At 46.7% G+C, this 21,399-nt stretch overlaps 1 protein-coding gene across 3 annotated transcripts in view; it reads left to right on the top strand.

Moving 5' to 3' along the window:
- Positions 1 to 2,476: 2,476 nt before the first annotated feature.
- Positions 2,477 to 21,399, top strand: part of Ppp2r2d (protein phosphatase 2 regulatory subunit Bdelta) — a 37,985-nt gene continuing 19,062 nt past the window's right edge. For 2 of the 3 annotated variants that reach the window (XM_071610806.1, XM_027929992.3), the window contains exons 1-2: positions 2,477 to 2,669; positions 2,749 to 2,838. In XM_071610806.1, coding sequence (XP_071466907.1) covers positions 2,492 to 2,669; positions 2,749 to 2,838 — 268 coding nt within the window. In that variant the 5' untranslated portion in view covers positions 2,477 to 2,491. Of the gene's footprint in view, positions 2,670 to 2,748; positions 2,839 to 3,728; positions 3,805 to 21,399 lie in introns of those variants that run through there. The other variant, XM_071610805.1, reaches the window with a different exon arrangement.

Here is a 21,399-nt window from a genome sequence, read left to right as displayed (position 1 = left end):
TTAGACACAGAGGTCATACTAGTAAAAAAAATTTTCAAGATCAAATGACATTAAATTATTAAACTATATCTTAAGGGAAAAAATGTCTATAACCCTAAAAGTTAAATGTTGTGTTTACATCCCTGACATTTCTCGCAATGTGACAAATATCCTTAAAGATTTACATGCTCAGATAGAAGCCATGTCCTCAGCAACTTTGTCATGGAAACAATATCTTAGCTCCTGGTTCTTGGTACTTCCTGGTGGAAAACATTGTTAGTCTTTGTCTTTGCCATCATACTCATTGGCATATTCCTGTGCTATGGCATTTATTGCTGCATCAATATGGTTCCAGTACTAATGAATTCTTGTTTCTCTTATAGACCACCCATCACTCAAATGGCCCTCCAGCCTATTACTTCTCAATCAGACTTCTATCATGGACCACTCGATAGACCCGATTTTTAAAGGGGGACTCCAAACTGCTTGCCCCACATCGTCCCTTTTCAGCCTGAAGAAGCCAGAAAGATCTTCTTCGCCCCCCTTCCTTACAGCAGTAAGGAGTTCCCAACTTAGAGGGGGGAATGAAGCCAGATTTAAAGTTAGGTAGTCAGTGTAGTTAGGTAAATCGGGTCTAATATGGGTCTAATATCGAGTGAAATCTAAAATGGAGACCATGCTGGAGACCATGCGGACAGTGACTCAGGGAAAACACAGGACAACTCATGAAATGTTAATGAAGTCCCGAAAAGGCCCTAGGCCAAAGTCCACCTCAAAGAAATGTTAATGAACAGCCCCCAGCAAAAAGGTGCTGACTCAGAAGTCCTTCCTGACCAGATTACTTCTTTGGCCCACCTGTGTCCCACCCCTCGGTCCTTCCCACCTACATTCCATCACTGAAAGAACTATAAAAAGGGGAGACAACATCCCTTCCACGGATTCCACCTCTTGGGTCCCCTTCTTCCTCTGGGAGAAGTCTTTTCTGCTGTCCTTTAATAAACTTCTAATTTCTACTCTGACCTTGCCTCGGCGTGCTTCTTTGGTGTTATTCTTCAACATTGGGGAAGCAAGAACTCGTCACCGGTCAACAGCGGTAACAGTGCTGAGGGCCCTGTGCCTGCCAGTACTCCCAGTCTTCTGATCAGTGTTAACCTGGTGTACTTTTCTCCATCCCTTTACTGGTAATCTGTGTCCTTATAGGTAAAACAGGCTTCTTAGGCTGTGGATGTGGCTCAGTACAGCACTTGCCTAACATACTCAAGGCACCAGAAACAGAAAGGAAAAAGAAAGTGGGAAGAGCTATATTAATTTCAGACTGAGCAGACTTCAAATGAAGAAAAAAGATGAGAAATAAACTGAGCATTACCTAATGATAAAAGAGCCATTTTGCAGGAAGACATAGGATCCTAGAGCACACACATGGGGCCTCGAGCGTGAAACCTCATGAGACAAGAGCTGACAGACTGCAAGGAGAAGCAGAGGGACCCACTGTTACAGATGAGGACCTCAGCATCCCAGCAGGAACCCACAGATCCACAGGCAGGAAATTAGGAAGCGCTCGGTTGAATTCAACAGTACCATCAAGCAACTGGCTCTAAGGGTCACATACTGAACAGTTCCTTTGTCTCGGGCCTGGAAACGCTTCCTTCCAGGTGTTCAGATCATGCAAGTGCAGTTATTGTGTGCCCCCAACCCCATCTCCTCTGCAAATCCATGGAGACCATGCTTCCAAGTACTCATCTCTGAAATGCATATTCACTGGGTATGCTTCACCATACCCAGTGAGATTCCACCCTGAACCCCTTGTCTGGACACCTGCCGGCCTCTTCACTGGTGTCCTAGCATCCTCCCTTGGATCCCCACTGGCTGTCTTCAGCAGACCAGCCCTGTTAAAGCTCGAGACCGTGGTGATGCTCCTCTCTGTCTTCCCTAGAGTCCTAGTCCTGGAAAGAGCCACCCTGCTTCCACTACTACCTCTTGTCTCCACTCGTTGTGCTTCGGCCAGTCACTTTCCCTACGGCTACTCTGGGACCTTAGAACCCCTGAAGTAACAATTTGGTAGGGTTCCTAGCGCTCTGGGTACCACCAAGGGCCGGGCATTCACAGGAGGGAAGAGTAAGTAAGCCCGACTTCTGCTAAAGTGGGCCCGGCCCGGCCGCCCCGCCCACTGCCGCTGAGCGCCCTCCATTGGCTGCTCCGCGGCGGGCCCCCGCTCCCATTGGCCGAGGCGTGGGAAAGGGCGGGGCCATTCCGAAAGTCCGGCCCCTAGAGCCAGCCCACTCGGGGGCGACTAGTCCTCAGGGGACCGCCTGGCGCACGTCAACTGCCCAACAGGCCAAGGGGCCTACAGTCAGCCTGCGCCCGCCGGACCAGCCGTCCGAAGGCGCCCCTCGCCCGGCCGTGGCGTGTGGTCTAGGTCAGAACAGTTCGCGCAGGCGCTGTGGGCGCACAGCGTGCCCCCGGCAGCCCCCGCGGCGCGCCCCGCCCGGGCCGTCGGAGGAGGCGGAGGGGGATGACGTCAGCCGGCGGGGCGACGGGCATTGGGCGCCATTTTGAAAAGGGAAAAAAAATCCCTCCCCGGCGGCGGCGGCGGCGGCGGCGGCGGCCGGAGCTGAGGCTCGGCGGCGGCGGCGCCTGCGGTCGGCCGCACTCGGCTGGGCGGGCGCCGTCCCGCGCCGCGGCCATGGCGGGTGAGGGCCGCGGGCGCGCGGGCGGGCGGGAGGGCCGGTGGGGCGGGCGGGGCCGGCCTGACCGCCCGTTGTGTTGCAGGAGCCGGAGGCGGCGGCTGCCCGGCGGGCAACGACTTCCAGTGGTGCTTCTCGCAGGTGAAGGGCGCCGTCGACGAGGACGTGGCGGAAGGTGAGGCCGCGGGAGCTGGCACGAGGTCGCGCGCGGGCGGGCGCCGGGACGCGGCCACCTCCGCCCGCGCGGCCCCGCGTGGTCCTGCGGAGACCCAGGCCGCGACCCGGGGAGGGGTGGGGGCCGGATGCCGGCCTCGGGGGGAAGGGGCGCTGGAGGGACCCGGGGCGCCCCGGACGCCGGCCTCCTGGTGTTGGTGGTCAGGGTCTTGGAGGATCGTGGAGCCTGGACTCGCTGTGTCCGTGGAAGGTAAGTCGGGGTGCGGGTGAACACCGGCCCCCGAGTGTCCGCGGAGGGTATCTCGGGGTGTTAGTGGCAGGTCATGTAGCGGCCAGTTCGAGGAGGGCTGGGACGCGCCCACCGGACCTTTGCCTGTCCCCGGGAGGCAGCTCCGGGCCTCCTCTGCGTAGCCTTCACCCCAGGTGGGCAGCTTGCCCTTAGGCTGTCTTCACTGCGGGTGTTTTCTCCTCCACTATTCGCTTTAAAGTCTCTTATCCAGAATTTAGTCTTGAACCTTGAGGCATCTCTGCTGCCTGATTCTTTCCCTTAATCACAGCTTTGGAGGGTCCAGGGCCTGAAGTTTAGGGTTGTGGACAGGTAGCCAGCAGAGCTCTAAAGGTGGGGTAATGATAATTACGAGACATTTCGTGGTTTTTTTGTTGTTCTTGTTCAACCATCTTACTAAGCAGTGAATCTTTGACTTTGACTTTAAAATGATTTGTCTTTGCATCAAGTACCCTTCCCTGTCCCAGATTACTAAGCCTCTGTCTGGTCAGACGTCTGGGCCGAGTTCCTACACCTTGGCGCCTCATGACCTTTTGCTCCCTCCTCCTTCACCTTGTTCCCCTCCCTGGCAGTGTCTGGTTTGACCATGACCCTTGAGGACATCTGGAGATCCTAGCCCCATGGGTAGACTGTGCCCTGGTCATGCAGCAAGGCAAACTGCTCTCAGACACTGCCAAAGAGGTATATGGTTTGGGATAGAAACTAGGTGACTCTTTTATGTAACCTAATACCCTATTGATTTTGTTTTTGTTTTTGTATGGATTTGAAACATGTTAACTCTAGTTTTTTTTGTTTCACTTGCCAAGTGGGTCACAGTTCGGCCTCACATGTGAGTCTTTTGAAAGAAGGCAAAGCTTGTTTGTGTAGGGTGGGACACTAAGTGCTGGTCTTAATTTCTGTTTTGTAGTTTATTGATAAGTTGAATGAATTAAAATTTAAATCTAAACTGATGTGTTTTTTATGCTTTTGAAAATAGCATTCTTTCCCTTAAAAGTCTTGGCAGAAATACTCTATTGTCTGAAGTAAACTGATTAGAACTTTTTGCATTGTGAGTGGTTTGCCCAACCTAGTCATGCTGGTGATCAAACCTGGAGCCTTAAGATACTGGGCAAGGGCTGTGTACCCCTGAGATACATCCCAGTTCGTTGGAAAGTTTGGTGTTCAGGTTGTCATTTTTTGGAGGGGGGAGTAACGTTATTTTATGATAGCTAGCTACCCTTTATTATTGTTGTTTTGTTGTTGTTGTTGCTGCTGTTGTTGTTATTATTGTATGTATTCAAAGCCAACTATTTTAGTTCCTTTATGCCTTAAATGTAATCTATTGAGATTAACACAATTTATAATCTTATCATTTTTGTCAAATGGTTGTGATGTTGAATTGTGTTATTACTACAGAATGGATGTCAAAATATAATCATTAGCAACTGGGGATTGTTAAAGCAACAAGGCTCAAGAAACTAGTTCTGCCCAAACTCAGTTTTGAAGGAGAAATGTTGTTGAGGAATAGTTAGGAGGAGAAAGGGACTTCAAGGGGATGTTCTTGTACTCTGGTGCTTGGATTGCAGAACTGAAGGCATATGGCAAAGTGTCTTTGTAAACTTGTGATTTGTGAGACTTTTGAAGGTTCTGTTCTGATCTTAGTCCCACTCTGCAGAGTTCATATAACCCTGCACTTTGGACTATCTTTCTTCTGTCCCTGTGATGGGTTGTCAGAAGTACCTCAGAACGATTAAAGATGGGGTTCTCTCCTGACTTCAGTAGGGACGTGGCCCATTAAGCATAGGCTGGTGTACAGGTAGAAGTAGGCAGGCCTGACTTCAAAGGTCATGGAGCAAGTAGCATGGGAAAGGCTCTGGTTTTCATTGACTTTTTTTTTTTTTTTTTAAACAAATAATTCCTCAGTCATAACCTCTGATGCCAGTATTGGACTGTGTACAATTTATTTGTTTTAAAGCACTGGATTTTGCTTTGGATCAGATCAGCTGTCCTGTTCAGAGCCATGGTTCCATTGTGCCATCAGTGATTCTCATCTCCCTGCAAGTTGGGGTGAGTGGACTCACAGGAGATTAGCAAGAGTTCCCACAGTGGTGACTGGCCTCTCCTGCTTGTGCAGAAAGGTGGACGAGGTGACCAAGGGTCAAAATAGAGAAGTCAGGATGACTTCTAGGGAGAAGAGATGCTGCTAGCTTCTGTCTCCACATGCTTAGGTGCTGAAGTTGGCTGCTCTGGGGGATAGTGAATGTCTGTGCAGGTTTTCACTGTGCTGTCTGGTCACCCTCACCCAGCCCCTGAGCATGGTTCCTGCTTACGAACCTCACGCCCTTTTACTGTCCTTCATTTGTCTGTCTCAGGTAGACTGGAGTTCCTTCAGCTTGAGTGCCACTGTCCTCCCACCCCAGTGCCTGGTAGAGGACCTAGCTGAGTGGTGGTGATAGTTAACATGTGTTGAATGCTTGCTGTGTGCTAAATACTGTTCCAAGGTCTTTCTTTACCTGTGTCAGTTAATCTAATCTTCATACAACCCAATAGGCGGTTCTTCTCAGTTTCAGATGCAGAAATCAAGGCACAGAGAGCAGCTAACTTGGTCCCACAGCTACTGTGTGGCAGAACAAGGGTTTGAAGCCTTGCTGACTGGCTCGAGAGCCCACGTGTGCTGTACTATTCAGTGACTGTTGGGGGTTCTAGCTGTCCTGAAGCCCCGAAGAGATCACACCTCCAAAAATTGTACTAAAATGCCTTTGAAGGAAGTGTTAATTAAAACAATACAAGATTTGTAAGGGTTCCAAGATGGGGTCATTTTCTGAGAATTTTCAAGCCTTTTGAAGAGGCGGTATCTCAGAAGCAAGGAGTAACTGGAATCCTATGTGTCAAACGCGCGCTGCTTTTGGATGTACTACATTATACTAGTTGCGGGAAAGATGTGGGTCTTGATCCCTTTATATATTTATTGCTGTTCCCAAGAAATTAGGGAGAGTTTGTCAGAGGTCTTGTCGGAACCTGGTTTTCTAGAGCTTGGCATAGCTTGACAACAGGTGGGTCGTTTCATCTCAGAACTTGTGTCTTGACTTTTTAATTTGGTGATTTCATTTTCTTAATACATGAGTTAATCTGTGGATTTTGCTTTGGATCAGATCAGCTGATCTGATTAAATTAGGAAATAATGGTATTCTAAAGAAATATGAAACAAAGTATGAAATAACCTGGTGCCTGTGTAACTGGGTAGGAAAAGCCTACCTAAGAGGGTTACATGGTAAAGTCAGAAACATTTTAAATTGAGGAAGGTAACAAAAATTAAGGGGACTTGGGCATCAGACAGGAAGATACATTGTTTTATTGACTATATGATACATCTAATTTTTTTTTCTTTTAACTATTTTTCTTTAGTTATAAATGGACATGATAACTTTATTTATTTATTTAATTGTTTATTATTTTTTATGTGATGCTGAGGATCACACATGCTGGGCAAGCGTTTTATCACTCAGCTACAGCCCCAGCCCGATACATCTGATTTCGAAGGCATTAACCATGCTAATGGGTCCTTGAGACCTCGAGTTCTCTGTGGGCCTCTCTGCTCTCCACACCCCATTGATCCTTCTGAGTCCACCCAGCTGCCACCTCATCTGTGGCTCTCTGCTGCAGCCTCCCTCCACGTTGGGTGCTCTGTCTCGGACCCTGGACGTCCTCACCTACACAGCATGGCTTCCTGGTTGGTTGTGTCCTGCTTCGTGATCAGACATGTCTCTTCATCTTGATGTCAGTCAGTGCGGAAAGTCACAACAGGTAGAAAGGTTTGGTCCAAAAGGGTTTGGGTAGGCCCCATTTCTACCTGCCTGCAGCTTTGTGTCATTGTGGCCAGGTTCTCACCTTCTGTTTACTCATCCGGAAAATGGGTACTGTTATCCTGTGACCACGATGGAGTTACTGAGGAGATTCCACAGAAGGTTTGGAAAGCTCTGGCAAACAGGAATACAGGAACCGGTAACTGGGCTGTGCCAGGAAAACCTCTCACTCAGAAGAGCTGATGCTGTACCACTCCAGGAGCCCAGCCAACAAAAAGTGTGGTTGATATAGTGCTAGAGAAGGCATAGTGGACAGTAAGATCAGGAGTGTTGGGTGTAAGGAGCTGGGAAACCCAGTTTAGACAGAGACAGACAAGCTGATGGGTTATTGCACCAGAGCATGTGAGGGAACGTGATAGAAGTGCCCATTTCACAGACTTGGGTAGGGATGGAGAGGAAGAAGTCACAAAATAAGAAGAGGGAGGAAGGGAATGGGAGAAGAACGTTCCTGGTGGGGAGTCTTAGAGTGGAGCCTGGAGATGCGTGGTGCATTCTGGGAAGTGAGAGTGTTTGCCTGGCCTCTGTTGACAAGGGAGTCCCTCATGAGGCAAGAGGTGTCCCAGACCGATAGTGATGCATAAAGACCTTGAGTACCATGCTAGGGTTTTGCTTTGGGCTTTGAGTAACAGTGAACCTGGAAGGTCCTGCGTGGAGGAGTGACGTAAACATGATGACTTTAGGAAGGTCACTCTGGCCTTTGGAGAACGGTGACGGAGGTTCCCCTTAGGAAATCACTGTGGTCACAGGCTGGAAACACGGTTTGCTATAAATCAAAGGTCAGCAGGCTTTTTCTAAAGGACCAAGTATTAAGTAGTTAAGACTTCAAAGGCCTGTCCCTGCTGTGACTGTCGAACTCTGCCTTTGTGGCAGGAGGACAGCTACAGACTTAAGGAGAAACCTCAGATTGTGGTTTGTTGATCTCTGCTCTGAATTACTGGTCTCTAAGCCTCTTAATTCTGGGATACTTTTATACACTAATTGTTGAGGACCCGGAGAGCTTTTCTTTTGTATTTGTGGGTTATATCTATCCATATATCCTATATTTGAAATTAAAATATTTATTATTTCTCTTTAAAATAATAATAAATCTGCATGTTAACAATTTTAATGACAAACAACTTATTTAAAACTAAGAGATTTAGTGAGAAGGGTGCCATTGTTTATGACTTCGAGAACTCTTAAAAGCTTAGCAGTATGGACCTATAATGCCAGCGACTTGGGGCGCTGAAGCAGGAGGATGGCAAATCCAGTGCCAGCCTGGGCAACATAGCCAGACCACATCTGAAAGGTTTTTTTAATTAACATCTGAATAGAAGACTGTTGGATTCTCAGGTTTGCTTGCACATTCAGCCTCTTGCAGTTGCTTCATTGAACTGTATAAAGAAAATTTGATGCAATGTTCATGTGTACTATCATCAGATCAGGGAGGGTGGCTGGCAGTCTCTGACCCTACCACAGCTCTAGAGGTGGTGATTTAAGTTTACTTATACTTTAGAATCTGAAACTTAAGAGTGAACTTTTTGCCTTTACATTAGAATCCCTAGTTCTGAGGGCTGGGGATGTAGCCCAGTGGTAGAGTGCTTGGTGTATTATACCTGGAGTGACTCTTGCTCCTGTGCGTGATTGGCGGCACCGCCCTGGTTGTTAGGAAGTGTTGGCACTGAATTACTCTATGCTGAGTGCTGCATACTCATTATATTCGACCAAAGAAAATCTTGCTCGTTATTGTCTCCACAGATCTCATTAGAGAAAGCTGTCATGTTAGCAGTAAAAACAGATTTCCCCACATTCTGATTTGATCTTGAAAGCCTGGATTTTTATCATTGGCAGTGAGTACTGTCAATTATTTTCTGTGAAGTGAGAGCTTCTAATTTTCAAGGAAATTTCTATCTAATTCCAAAGTCTGAGTAAACAAAGCCATTCTGTGAAGAAAAGGAAGATTGAGAGCTCACGCTTGCCAGCGACAGCTCTGAGCAGCAAGCTGCACAGTGGGCTGTTCTGAACATGGCTTGGCCTTCGTGCTCTGAGAGGTTCTTAGGGACCCCAGGGTCCCACAGGCCACCTTGGGAGCTGCTCTAAAGCAAGGTATTGGCAGTGGGATGACAAGGACAGGGTAGATATCAGGATTAACCGCCCCCTTTTATCTTTACTAGGTTTTATTACTAGTAAAGATACATAACTAGTAAAAAAACCTACAGATGCATGAGGAGTGACAGCCCCTTCTCTGCCCTCTTGTCTCTGCTGTCCTGGAGCCCTGAAGGAGGCTCCTCCTCTTAGCTGCAAGTGTTTAGACCATTCATCCCTTCTACTTTATAACTTGGTTTGAATAGAGAAGCAACAGGTTTTACACTCATGGAATCCTATTCTAAATATTATTTTGTGGCTTGTCACTAATAGTTGGGAAATTGAGATCTGGTGGCACACCTGGCTTTCCACTGGGCTATGCATTTAGGTCCTTGGAGCCTGGCCACACCCAATGAGATGCATGTGTTGAGACCTTGCCATCGTTTTATGGGTAGGAAAGTTGAATTCCAGAAAGCCTGAACCCCTGACTGTGCTTCAGCTAGCACATGCTGCAGTGAGGATTTCATTCCAGATGCTCTGCACCCAGGTTCAGCTAGGCTGTTTTCCTGGACAATCCTGTTCATCTTTGATGACAACCACATCATGTTTCAGTGCAGATGACCTCATTTCTACTGGCAATACAGCGGAATCTCGTAATCCATTTGCTTGTGTGCAGGCATCCACCCAGGAGTGGACACACAGAATCTTATCAGAGGCCATGCATGTGGATATTTGGGTGCTGCCAAACAGTCCTAGAACATGACGTCAACTTAAGCTTTAATTCTTGTGGAGAACATCAGCCCCTTTACTTGGAATGATTTTATTTAAATCTGCAGAGGTAATAAACTGCAACTAATACAGAAATGCAGTTGTGTGAAGGCATGGACCGTGTTTATATTCTGCCATGTTGTGCGCCATACCCAGTGCAGCACTGGCACAAAGGAAGTGTCTTAATGACTTGGGAATCTTCGCTGAGTCAGCATACCTGCCCCAAATGTAGCAAATTCCCTAGTAACTAAGAACATTTGGGTGACAAAAACCAGATGTAGTTTAACCAATCTATTCATTTAAAAAGGGAGGTGAGGAGCAAGGTGTGGTGGCACACACCTGTGATCCCAGCTATTTACAGACTGAGGCAGGACAATCACAGGTATAAGGCCATCCTGGGCAACTCAGTAAGACCCTGTCTCTAAATAAAATTTTTCAACAATGGGAAGGAGAATAGCTGAATGGTAGAGTGCTTGTCTGACATGCTCAGAGCCTGGGTTTTAGTCCACAGTACTGCAAAAGGGCGGTGGAGACAAGCCAAAGAGTTAAAAACCCTGCAGGGATGGCATTAATAAGCAAAGCCAGCTTAATCAAAGCAATTTTAAAGGTTCAGTTTTTGTTTGACATTTCTTAAAAGAGTGTTTCATGTTTTGGAGGCAATTTGGTATTTCTCTGTCAAATTTTAGGTGAGAATCCACTTCCAGGAACCCTACAGGAGTGTGCCAGCCTTTCATAAAGAAGCACTGTGGCGTTGGCATTGCAGCATAAAATGAGGAAAGCCTAAATGCCTAAACAAAGTGAAGCAGTGAGCTTGTGAGAGCAAAGGTTAGCGGCCTGTGCCTGTTGGAAAGCAGTCTGGGACACTTGGGTGACAGTGCTTGCGTAACAGGGATCCCTGTAGAGCTCAAGTAGCTGTGAATGCCTGGGCCGAGGAGGTGACCAGAGGTCAGCGTCTGGACACCGGTGGGTGTGAGAAGGGAGGTCTGTGGGGAGGCCTTTTGCTTTCTCCTGCACACCTCTCTGCCCTGATTCACACAAAGGTGCAGCATTTTTGTAGTAGTAGGGAGGAAAAGGTCCCTTAGAGGAGGCAGAGCCTGGCTTGACCATAGCTCAGAAGAGGATGGTTTCCTTGGTCTTGCTGTGACCGCCTAGGGATGGTTCATTTGGTTGACCAGTCTACCTTCTGTTTGGTGGCTCTTTTAACTGCTTCAGGCTGCCATTCTTCATGTTCAAAAATACATTAAACTTTTTTTTTCCTCAGTTGTACTCGTTTTCCAGGTATCTAGGACGACAAAGTAGATATCCGTAAGTGTTCATTGCAGGTGCTCTAGTGCCACAGCTAGATTTAAAATAGACCCCAGCTGAAAATTGTTACTCAGATGGGGAGATGGATTCCTCTTGTGGGGGGTGCCGTTGTGGACATCCTGATAGGCCCTATAGAATGCCTTAAAATAAGTAAGACCATACACAAGTGTGCATACACACACACACATAATAGTAGCGGTAGAATAATATAAATAAAAATGGACACCCATGTTTTCATTAGACTGCTGACAGGATGGTCAGGGTTCCTTTAAGTAAAATTACCACTGAAGTCCTCCATTTGCAGTTCCCCAGGCCCACTGTCTGTGCGTCTTCCTCTTAGCAGCAGTATCTGCTGTGATGTTCATACACAGCCTATCCCTGCTTTTGAATTGGTGCCCAGGTTACCTGTCATCCAGCAGAGGTGGCATGGGATCCCCTCCCTGAGCCTGCTGGTGTTTCCTCCTCCCTTCTCCCTCGGGGTCTGTTCAGAGGGCACATTATGTGGATGATGCCTCTGTGTGTGGCACCCAAAGGAATGTATCAGTTTTCAGAGGTAATCCTTAAAGTAGTACCAACCAAAATTATTGGTTTCTTCTGCCCTAGGATCCTGGCTAAGTTCGGCTGTGAAAATGGTGTCTTAATTTAAAACAGAGAACAGGAAAAGTTTTACTATTTTGATTTAGTTCTTGTTCGTAGAAGAATATGGACTTAAGTAGTGAAAGCAGTAATGGATTGGCATCTTGGGCTCATCTGTGTAGGGCTGCTCTGTGTTCTTTGTAAAGCACTGTCCCGGGTGAGCTGTGTCTAGGTATTATTCAGGGTATAAACTGTCACTTTAGAAGGCCATTGAAATTACTGTTCAAATTACAAAAAATGTGCAGCTATAAATATATAGCTATATATAGTGGGTAGAGCCTGTGCCTCCAGCCATTTGCCCTGACCCCCTGTTCCTGGGGGCAGGTCAAGCTGGGGAGTGGGAGGGGAGCATACAGGCCCTACCACTGGAGGACAGTTGGTCCCTGGGATCCAACATCTGCATCTCGTCCCCTTGACTTGTGATTGTGTGGCCTGCCCTCTTCCCTGACTTGCAAAGAGAAATCTTAACTGCTATATGTGTGTGTGTGTGTGTGTGTGTGTGTTTAGGTCTGTGAATTTTTTTAAGTTGTGATGAAATGTGCACAGCACATTTACCATGTGATGTGTTCAGAGTGTGCAGCTCCGTGGTGTTAGAGTATCCAGTGCTGTGTGGCCGTCACTGCTGCCTGTGTTCACAGCTTTTCACCATCCTCCTACAGCATCTACTCACTGAGTTATGACCCTCTTTCTTCTCTCTCCCTTCATCCCTGGCCCCAGTCTACCTTCTCTCTGGGTGAATTGGCTTTTTCCAGGGACTCCATAAGTGGAATTCTACAGTGATTGTCCCTCTTCTGACTTCACCACAATGTTTTCAAGGTCCACCCATGTTATAGCAGGTGTCAGAATTTCATTCCAGTTTTATTGTTTCATGGAAGAATTAGATGTGGATTTTTTAAAGCAAGAGATAATGTTTTCAGCCTACTTTTGTTGTTTATGTTGCTTTTACTCATTTATACTTGTTAAGTCTGTATTAAGTCTCAAACAGTAAGTGTATTCCTGAAAAACTGTTCGGAAATTACACTCACATGCATTGAGTACCTAGCTTATTACTTTTTTCCCCCCTAAACTAAGTGATAATAAGCTGCAAATTGATAATTGTTGCTTAAAGTTTGATAAAACCTTCTTGTTTTACTTTTTGCCTGATAATTTTGTCACATGATCAACTTACCTATTTTAGAGTTTTTGCGATTGAGAACCTTGAGTTCTTAGAGTGTACGTACGTATGCCTAAGTAGTTAGTGTAAGGAAGGATTCAGGGTTGTGTGTGTTCCTGATGAAAACTAAGCAAAGATGGAGTTTAAGAGTCATTATTAGCAGCCTTGGTTTGCTGGTATGATAGACTGGGTTTAAAGATCATTTCCCAGATTGTGAGATTCATTCTTCCCTTTTTGGTACCAGTTCTCAAAGTGATGATCCCCCCATGCATTGAAGAACTGCTGGTCCAGCCTTTCTGCTGGGGAATCCTTCTGCGGTGTCTGGGGGCGTGGCTTGTGTGTGGCTGGTCGGGGTGGCGAGTGGGCTTGGCTGTCTAGAAGCAGCCAGCTGTGCATCCTCTTACTGCCCAGGTGCCAGCCAGCAAGCGCCAAGACAGAGGGCGCTTCAGGGCTTCAGCAGTCCTCCCAGCGGGGCTCGAAGGAGTCCAGGTTGGCCCTGAACCTGTGCTCAGATGTGGGTGAGCATGGCCTGGCAGGGTTAATGGCAGGAGCAGCAGGAGAGATAGAGAATGTGGGAGGGGTTGAAACAGGGTGGAATCAAATGAGGCCTAGGTGCTGGGCCAGAGAAAATCTGGGGACAGGGAACTGAGGGCTTAGGCTTTGATGAGGACACTTGAGAGTTCTTACTCACATAACCAGACTTGTGCCGAAAAGTGAAAATCACTCTGATTGCAGTGTGCCATTGGGGGCTGGAATCACTAGAGGCAAGATGTGGTTCAGTTGGAAAATTTGTGCTTTTGATTTCCAAAAAGCCTGAGGAATGCGTCAGTGGTGTTGCAGGGACACTGACCTGCTGTTGATGTGCATCACCCTCAGGTTCTTGTTTTCCAAAGAATCTCCAAGCATGAAATTAAGCATGAGATGATGACATACCCTCTCTGTGATTCAGATCACTTAATGTTTGATGCAGCCAGAAAGCCTTTTGAATCAAGACTTTCTCACTTTTCAGCATAGGATGGAGAGAAATAGCGTGCAACATTTTGTATAAATCAGGTTTTCCTGGAAAACTGTGGTTAAACCTATGATGGGCTTTAATGGCAGAGGGTAAATCTGGTTTCCTGAATCTTGAAGTCTACTGCATTGGTTGGACGAGACTTCTCATTATGGAATGATGGGAACACTAATTTTCCAAATTAGTTCCCCCACTGCTGCCATCATTTCCTTATGAACACACTTGCACAGTGGCCAGAGGACAAAGCCTGTTTAGGTTTCAAGAGAAAAATAAATTTGAAGTAGTGTTTTGGTGAAAACAGATTTATAGCCAGGGATTTTGTTTAGGAGAAACAAAATAGTTTGGTCAACTTTTAGAATGTGTTTTGAGAAAGGTTGTAAGTTCTCAGCCCTTTCAATGACTTGACTCATTTTTAAAGTGCAGTTGTTTATACCAGCTTTATTGAGATGCGATTGACAGCTGTTAGAAATAACAAAGTACCCAAGAAATCAAACACATGCTCAGAAGTGGGCGGGCCAGGCAACACTTTACTTCTGCAGAAGGGTGCTCCCAAAGGAATCCGGGAGCAAACACACCTAGGCGGGCAGTCTGCCAGCATCTACCCCTACATACAGCCCCTCGCTCCTGATAGAAAGAGCTAGAGGGGCGGGGCAGGGGCACAATCTGTGTGATCAGCTAGTTTTAGAATTAGAGTGGGCAAAAAGTTAGCCCTTTGAATCCAATTAAAGCTGAATACTAGATTTTGGAAATGGACTACCAGACTGTCTATTTCTCACATTGGATAGGCCCTTCCTTTAATGTGTATAGTGAATGGTTCTCTAGTATGTTCGCAGCCCTCAGAACTCTTGAATTTCAGAACATTTCATCCTCCCCCAAAGAAATCCAGTAGTAGTCCCTCCCCACCCACCCCCACAACCACTGGCCTCCTGTTTCTGTGGATTTGCCTATTCTGGACACTTCAGATGAATGGAATCATATAAGATGTGGCCTTTTATGTTTGGCTGCTCCAGTGAGTTTTCAAAGTTCACCCATGTTGTAGCATTGTCAGTAGTCATAGATTAGATAGATATGTGTCCCGTTCTGTTTAGCCATCTGTCAGTCAGTGGGTGGCCCCACCCTGGGTCTGTTAGGAATGCTGCTGCTATGGACATTCTGCAAGTCTCTGGAGACGTGTGTCAGTTCTTTTGTCATAACCTAGGCATGGAATTGCTTGGTCATAGGGTGGCTTTGTGTTGAGCACTTGAAGAATCTCCCCAGCTGTTTTACATTCCCACCATCAGTGTACGAGGGTTCCACTTTCTCCACGTCCTCCCCTGTGTTTAGTTTTAGCTATTCTAACAGTTGTGAAGTGGTATCTTACAGTTTTGACTTGTATTGCCCTAGTAATTAATGATGTCAAGCAATATTTCCTGTACTTATTGGACTTTTGATTGACTTCTTTGGAAAAAACATCTATCCAAATACCCATTTTTAAATTGAGTTTATTGTTGAGTTGTTTAGTTGTTCTAAAACATTAATGTTTTCTGGATATAAGTCCCTTATTGTGTACATGATTTGCAATTTTTTTTCATTCTGCAAGTTGTCTTTCCATTCTCTTAATGGTATCCTTATGCACAAGAATTTTAATTATAATGATGTCCAGTTTATCTGTTTTTTTCACTTGTTATTTATGCTGTTAGTGTCCTATTTTAGAAACCGTTGCCTAATTATAAATCTTAGATTTTCTTCTGTTTTTCATCTAAAAGTTGTATAGCTTCAATGCTCATGTTCATGCTTTTATATACTTTTTAAATACATTCACATAGTTTTATGTGTATGTGTGTATGTATGTATGTGTATATATGTATATATATATATATAAAACTCATTCAATATATGTATCATAAATAAACATGGCGCTTCTTTCCTTTAGTGTGTGTATTTGGCTGTCTCAGCTCCAATCATTGAAATATCATTTTCCCATTGAAAATCAGATATGTCTGTCCTTACGCCATTTCCACACTGTCTTAATTCTTGTAGCTTTCTAGTGAGTTTTGAAATCAAGTAGTGTGACTTCTCTAACCTTGTTCTTTTTAAAGATTGTTCGGGCTGTTCTTGAACCCTTGAATTTAAATTTTAAAATTAGCTTTCCACTCACTTTCTGTAAAAAGGCAGTGGGTGGGCCACTGGGGATATTATATAACCCTGACTCTAAATCAGTTTGGGAAATATTGCCATCTTAACCTGAAGTCTTCCAGTTCGTGAACATGGGATGCCTTTCCATATATTCAGTTTTCTTTCTTTCTCTTTTTTTTTTTGGACAGTACTTTGGAGTGTTCATTGTACAAACCTCATAATTCTTTGATTAAATTTATTGTTTAGAATTTTATTATTTTTGATAGTAATGTAAGTGAAATTGTGTTCTTGTGTTTGTATTGTTCATTGCTAATTTTTAAAAATAAAATTGACTTTGTGTCCTCCATCTTTGCTGAACTTGTATAGGTGCTGGTGGTTTCGTGGCTGACCCAGGGTTCTCTGTGAACAAGGCTGGGTTTCTCAAGGGGCCTGAGTGCTGCGGTGGCTACGTTGCCAGGGCAAACGTCCTAGTTTCCGGTCCGAGCCCAGGAGAGCATCTGACTGCGGTGGTCAGATGCTCACCACCAAGCAGGAGGCTCACTGAGGGCCTTTTCTCCATTGGTGGTTTGTGAGGTGTTTTATCACTGAAGGGTTGGAGTTGCCTAGTTCTTAAAGTCGGCATCTGTTGAATGATCGTGGGGTTTGACCTGGAGTTTTGTGCAAGTGGGGAATTGTGTGAAACTGATCTTTTGTTCTAGGAGATGATTTACTTTTGTTTTTATTAAAATATTCTTTTGTAGCAGAGTAACTCAACAGTTGTCCTCCTTGGTTTTCTCATCTTAGGACAACTCATCATACAACTTTTGTTTGACCGAACTATTCAGAACTGATAGCAGCCTCACCAAAAAAATAAAATAAAATTTAGATTCTCTGCTTTGTCATAATATGGAGAAACTTCATTTGGGTGTCTTGAGATTACAGTGATCCTGTGTACAGCTATGCAGTTCCTCTTACCCAGCTGGTTGCTATGTGTGTTTGGTGCAGGCTTTAGAGCAGGTATGTCAGTGTTTGTGGTTTATGAACAAAGATGGTGCTTGTCTTGGGGTGATCTGCCTTAAAAGACATACTTAGATAAGATGCAGAGTTGCATGCCAGTTAACCCAGCAACTCAGGAGGCTGAGGCAGGGGAGGATCCCAAGTTTGAGGCCAGCCTCAGCAACTTATCGAAACCCTGTCTCAAAATTAAAAATAGAAAGGGCTGGGGGTGTAGCTCAGTGGTAGAGCACCCTGAGTTCAATTCCCTAGTACTGGGGGGAATAAAACATACTTAGAAACTGTTGGTCTGTCTACTGATGGAACTTTCCCAATTTCCTTCACGTCACTGTATAATATCCAGAGCACTTCATGGTGGCACCCATTGAACACATGGAGGTTCGCCAAGCCTCATGTCTGCAAGCAGAGACACTCCTTGTTCTGGATATGTAGTAAGTTCCTCTTACAGAACTTGTGTGAGCAGGAATTTTCATTCTTTTTTGTTTGTGTGTTAGTTTTTTGGAATTTCGTGAGTCACCCTGTAAGACCCTTCAGTTTACGTACAGTCTGGTACATGCTACAGAGCATAGGTTGGTGGCCTCACCCTTGGTCCACAGAGAAGAGAGAAGGCAGAGTTGGAGTGGCTGAGCTTGCTGGGTGGGCTGTGGGTGGGCTGGGAGGAGAGGACAGCCCAGGGACTGGGGAATGAGTCTGGAGGGCTTGTTTGATTACTTAAGGTGGGGTGTGGCATTTTCTCCTGGAGATGGGAATGACCTACAAGAGTAGGGGGAGGAGGTGTAGGGTGAGTGCCCTGGGATCATGTCCTTGAGGGGCAGATAGGACTCCCTTGCCACAGAGGTGCGGGACCATGCTGCTGCAGGCCTTGTGTGGTGGTGGAGGATATGGTGGTGCTTTTCTGTACACTTTGATGAAATAAGCAGGAAGTGAGTTGAGTGGCTAGGGTGTAGGGATTAGGGGAGGAAGAAGAAAAGGCTGAGATGCTCATTGGGAGGTGGGGGTGGAGCAGTGCTCCAGGGGCACCCAGAGGCCCCAGGAGAGTCTCAGGGTTGATCAGGTTGGACAGTGCTTTGAGGAGCCACCGCCTGGACTTGCCAGGCCTCAGAGCAGGGAAGCGCAGGGAGTGTTAGAGGAGAGGAAAGGCTGGGAGCAGACTAGGGTCAGCAGATCCCAGTGGGCACAAGAGTCCAGGTGGAGTGACTAACATGGGAAGGACTAGGGGAGACCTGGCTGCTTATGGAAATATGATGATGTGCGAACGGACATGGTGCCCAGCATGCACCAGTGAGCTTCACGGAGTACAGGAGCTTTGCCCGCAGAGTGTGAGCCCATTACTTGAAGTGCACCAAGGCCTTAGGCCCCTCCCTCCCAGCTCTGCCCTGTGGGCCCCCTTTCCTGGTGCTGAAGGTGATGAAAGTGGAGCTGTTCTGTGCGCACCCTGAGCACTGTCTTCCTGATGGCAAGTGATTGCTGCTGTGTGGGGTTCCACTGTGAGAGTCTGCCACGGCTCTGCACGTCTTTTTCCTCCCTGTGAACACCTTGCCTGGTTTCAGTGAGACACATATGCTGATCGGGTGGCTGTGTGTCTGGGTGGGTTTTCCAGGTTCTGGGATAAGCATGTTGGGTTTTAATGGATATTGCCAGAGAGCTTTCAAAAAGGCCGTGCCGATTCCCACTGCCAGGAGCAGTCCAAGGATTTGATGTGGTCTGGTTTCCACCCTTTCTGATGACTGCATGATGTTGTCTCAGCGTGGCTCTTACTTGCCTTTCCCTGGCAGCTGAAGGGGTCGCACACCATTTCACGTGCTTGTTGACCTAAAATGGCCTTGAGGACACCCTGCAGGGAAGTGAGTAGAGGCTGGTAGGAGTGAGGCGATGCAGGACTCAGCCCCCACAGTCCTGCCGAGGGCTGTTTGGGTCCTCAGAGTTGCCTTTGTGTCAGGAACTACTTGGGCACTTGCCAAGATGTGTGTGGAAATAACCACTCAAGCCAGCTAGAGAGGATAAGGAGGAGATGGAACTGACAGAGACTGGTACCTCTCATCTGTCATGGATTCATTTCGGGCTGACAATGACTTGGTGATTAGGTTATCAGCCCTGTACGGTGTCTTTACTGTTTTTGGTAAATAGACTGATGGTGGTAGCAGAATGATGATGTTGCCTTTGTGTTTTTAAACTAAGTCTTCATCTGCTGTGGAGACTGGACTTGAGGGGAGCTCAGAGGCTGCTGCAGTAAAGCAGCCAGATGGGAAGTTGGACTTGGAGTGGTGGCAGGAGAGTCTGAGCCAAGTAGAGAAAAAGAAATATTCACACTTATATTTCATTTTGAAAAACCTAATAGTTTGAAAAAGTATGGACTAATACACCAAACACCTGTATACTTACCCTAAAGTTCACCACTAGCATGCTCTAATCCTTCTCCTCTTGGCTTCAGGATCTGGGGATGACCCACAACTCCGTGAGGCTCTGACAGTTCCCTGCTTTCATTCTGCTATACCCCCATGCCGTCTTCCAATGTGCCCCCTTTCCCTGCCACCACACCTCCTTATTTTTCCACTCTTAGAACTTGGACCCAGGGTTCAACTCAGTGCCTTGAAGTGTCCCCTAAAACTTGGGGGTGGGAACCTGAATTGACAGTGCTCAGCATGGGAAGTGTCTGCAACAGGGGCTCCCTCCCTGTTAACCCTGGGGCTAGCAGGGGGCACACATCATCTCTCTCATGCCTCATGGAGCAGATGCAGTCTGCTGAGCTGTAGTGTTGCACCCATGTTCATAGCCTGCTGCTTCTGCCATGTGCAGCCCCTGCTCTGCCCAGGGAGGTACCTGCTGCCCTTGCCCAGCTCTCCTGCTCTGCATCTCCATGCACTCTTCCCTTCCCCTTGCTTGCCACAGATGTGACTTGGTATTATTTCTTTTATATTTTTATAAATAGAGTCTTGCTAATTTGCCCAGGCTGGCCTTGAACTTGTGATTCTCCTGCTCAACCTCCAGAGTAGAGTAGTGAGGATGTTAGGTGTGACCACTATGCCTGCCTCTCGTCCTTTAAAAGTCCCAGAGGTTTTATTTCCCTGTTGAGTCCTTCCTGCTCCCTGTGCACATTCCTTTCCACCTGCTCCTCCTCGCCTGCCCCACTGCAGGCCGTGAAGCATTCTCAGCAGCTCTTACTTCAAGTAATAGGCTCACACACTGGTCTCCTGGTTTTGACATTAAGGATGGCTTCCTGTGGGGTGGCTGGTGAGCTAGGTTCTTACTAGCATCACCTTCAACCCAAATGTACCCCCAAAATCAGGAGCCAAGAGAATGCTGTTACCGAGAGTTTTACGTCTATACGTGGCTGTATGAGTACAGTCCACTAGTGAGCCACTGCATGTCTCTTTTTTCATATGAGCTTTTGTTTTCCTAGAGCTATGATTGCCCTGTTTTTTCCCAGGATTAGTTCTGTGTGCCTGTAGTGCCTTTTGCAAAGGACAGCTCATCTGCCGGATGATCTTGCAGCTCTTCCTCCCCCAGAGAGAGGCGAGTCCCTCCAGCCAGTCTCCTCCCCCTAGCCACTGCTCCCTGGCAGAGTCCATGCCACACTGCCCATATCCTGGGACTTTCTTCACTGTTTTTTTTTTTTTTTGGAAGACCATTCCCTGATATTCCTCTCTGTTAATTTTCTCTTATTTTGACAAATTGTGGCTTCCGGCAGTTTTCTGAGAAAGGGTTTTGTTTTGATTCTGCTTTTTGGAAACATGTTTACTCCTTCCTCAACCTTGATTGAAAATTCAGCTAGTATGGAATATATGCTGAAATTATTTTTCTTGGGCTCCTAGGAGAGGCTGATGCTTGGTCTCCCGTGTGATGCCATTGGGTGTTTCCCTTTTGTACATGACATCTATGTCCTCTGAGGTTGGTACGTAGGTGTTCTGGGCTGCCTGTTCCTCAGCAGAGCTGGTGGTCATCCAAGTCAGCTGGAGACCTTGTGCTCAGCCCAGGAGGCTCTGGTTTAACCTCTGGCTACTTTTCCTTCCTTTTCTTTGTTGTCTTCTAGAGCTCGTCACCTGAGTGATGGGCCCCTGAACCCCATCCTGGTTCTTTTACTTCCTGCCAGCCATCTCTTATACTCCACCCTGGAGAAGAGTGTTGTGGTTTTTATTTTTGTTGCTCCTGTTTGGATTTTAGCTGATGCTTCCTGCCATTTCCTTTCTCGTAGCAGGCTGCTCAGCCTTAGGGAACCCCATTGGTTGTTGTGGCTGAGTTAGGCCCAGTAGCAGCTGGTGCTGTGCCAGACTCCACCTCTTCTGTCTGGCAGAGGTGAGAGTAGCCCTGCCTCACGGTCTGCTGTGAGGCTCACTGGGGTAGTGTGCCACAGCTCCCTAAAACATCCACAGTGTGTGTGCTCTTGGACA

Source organism: Marmota flaviventris, chromosome 4 (genome assembly GCF_047511675.1).
Source record: "Marmota flaviventris isolate mMarFla1 chromosome 4, mMarFla1.hap1, whole genome shotgun sequence".
NCBI classification, from domain to species: domain Eukaryota; kingdom Metazoa; phylum Chordata; class Mammalia; order Rodentia; family Sciuridae; genus Marmota; species Marmota flaviventris.
The sequence above is the reverse complement of the archived record's forward strand: the minus strand, read 5'-3'. Positions and strand labels throughout refer to the sequence as shown.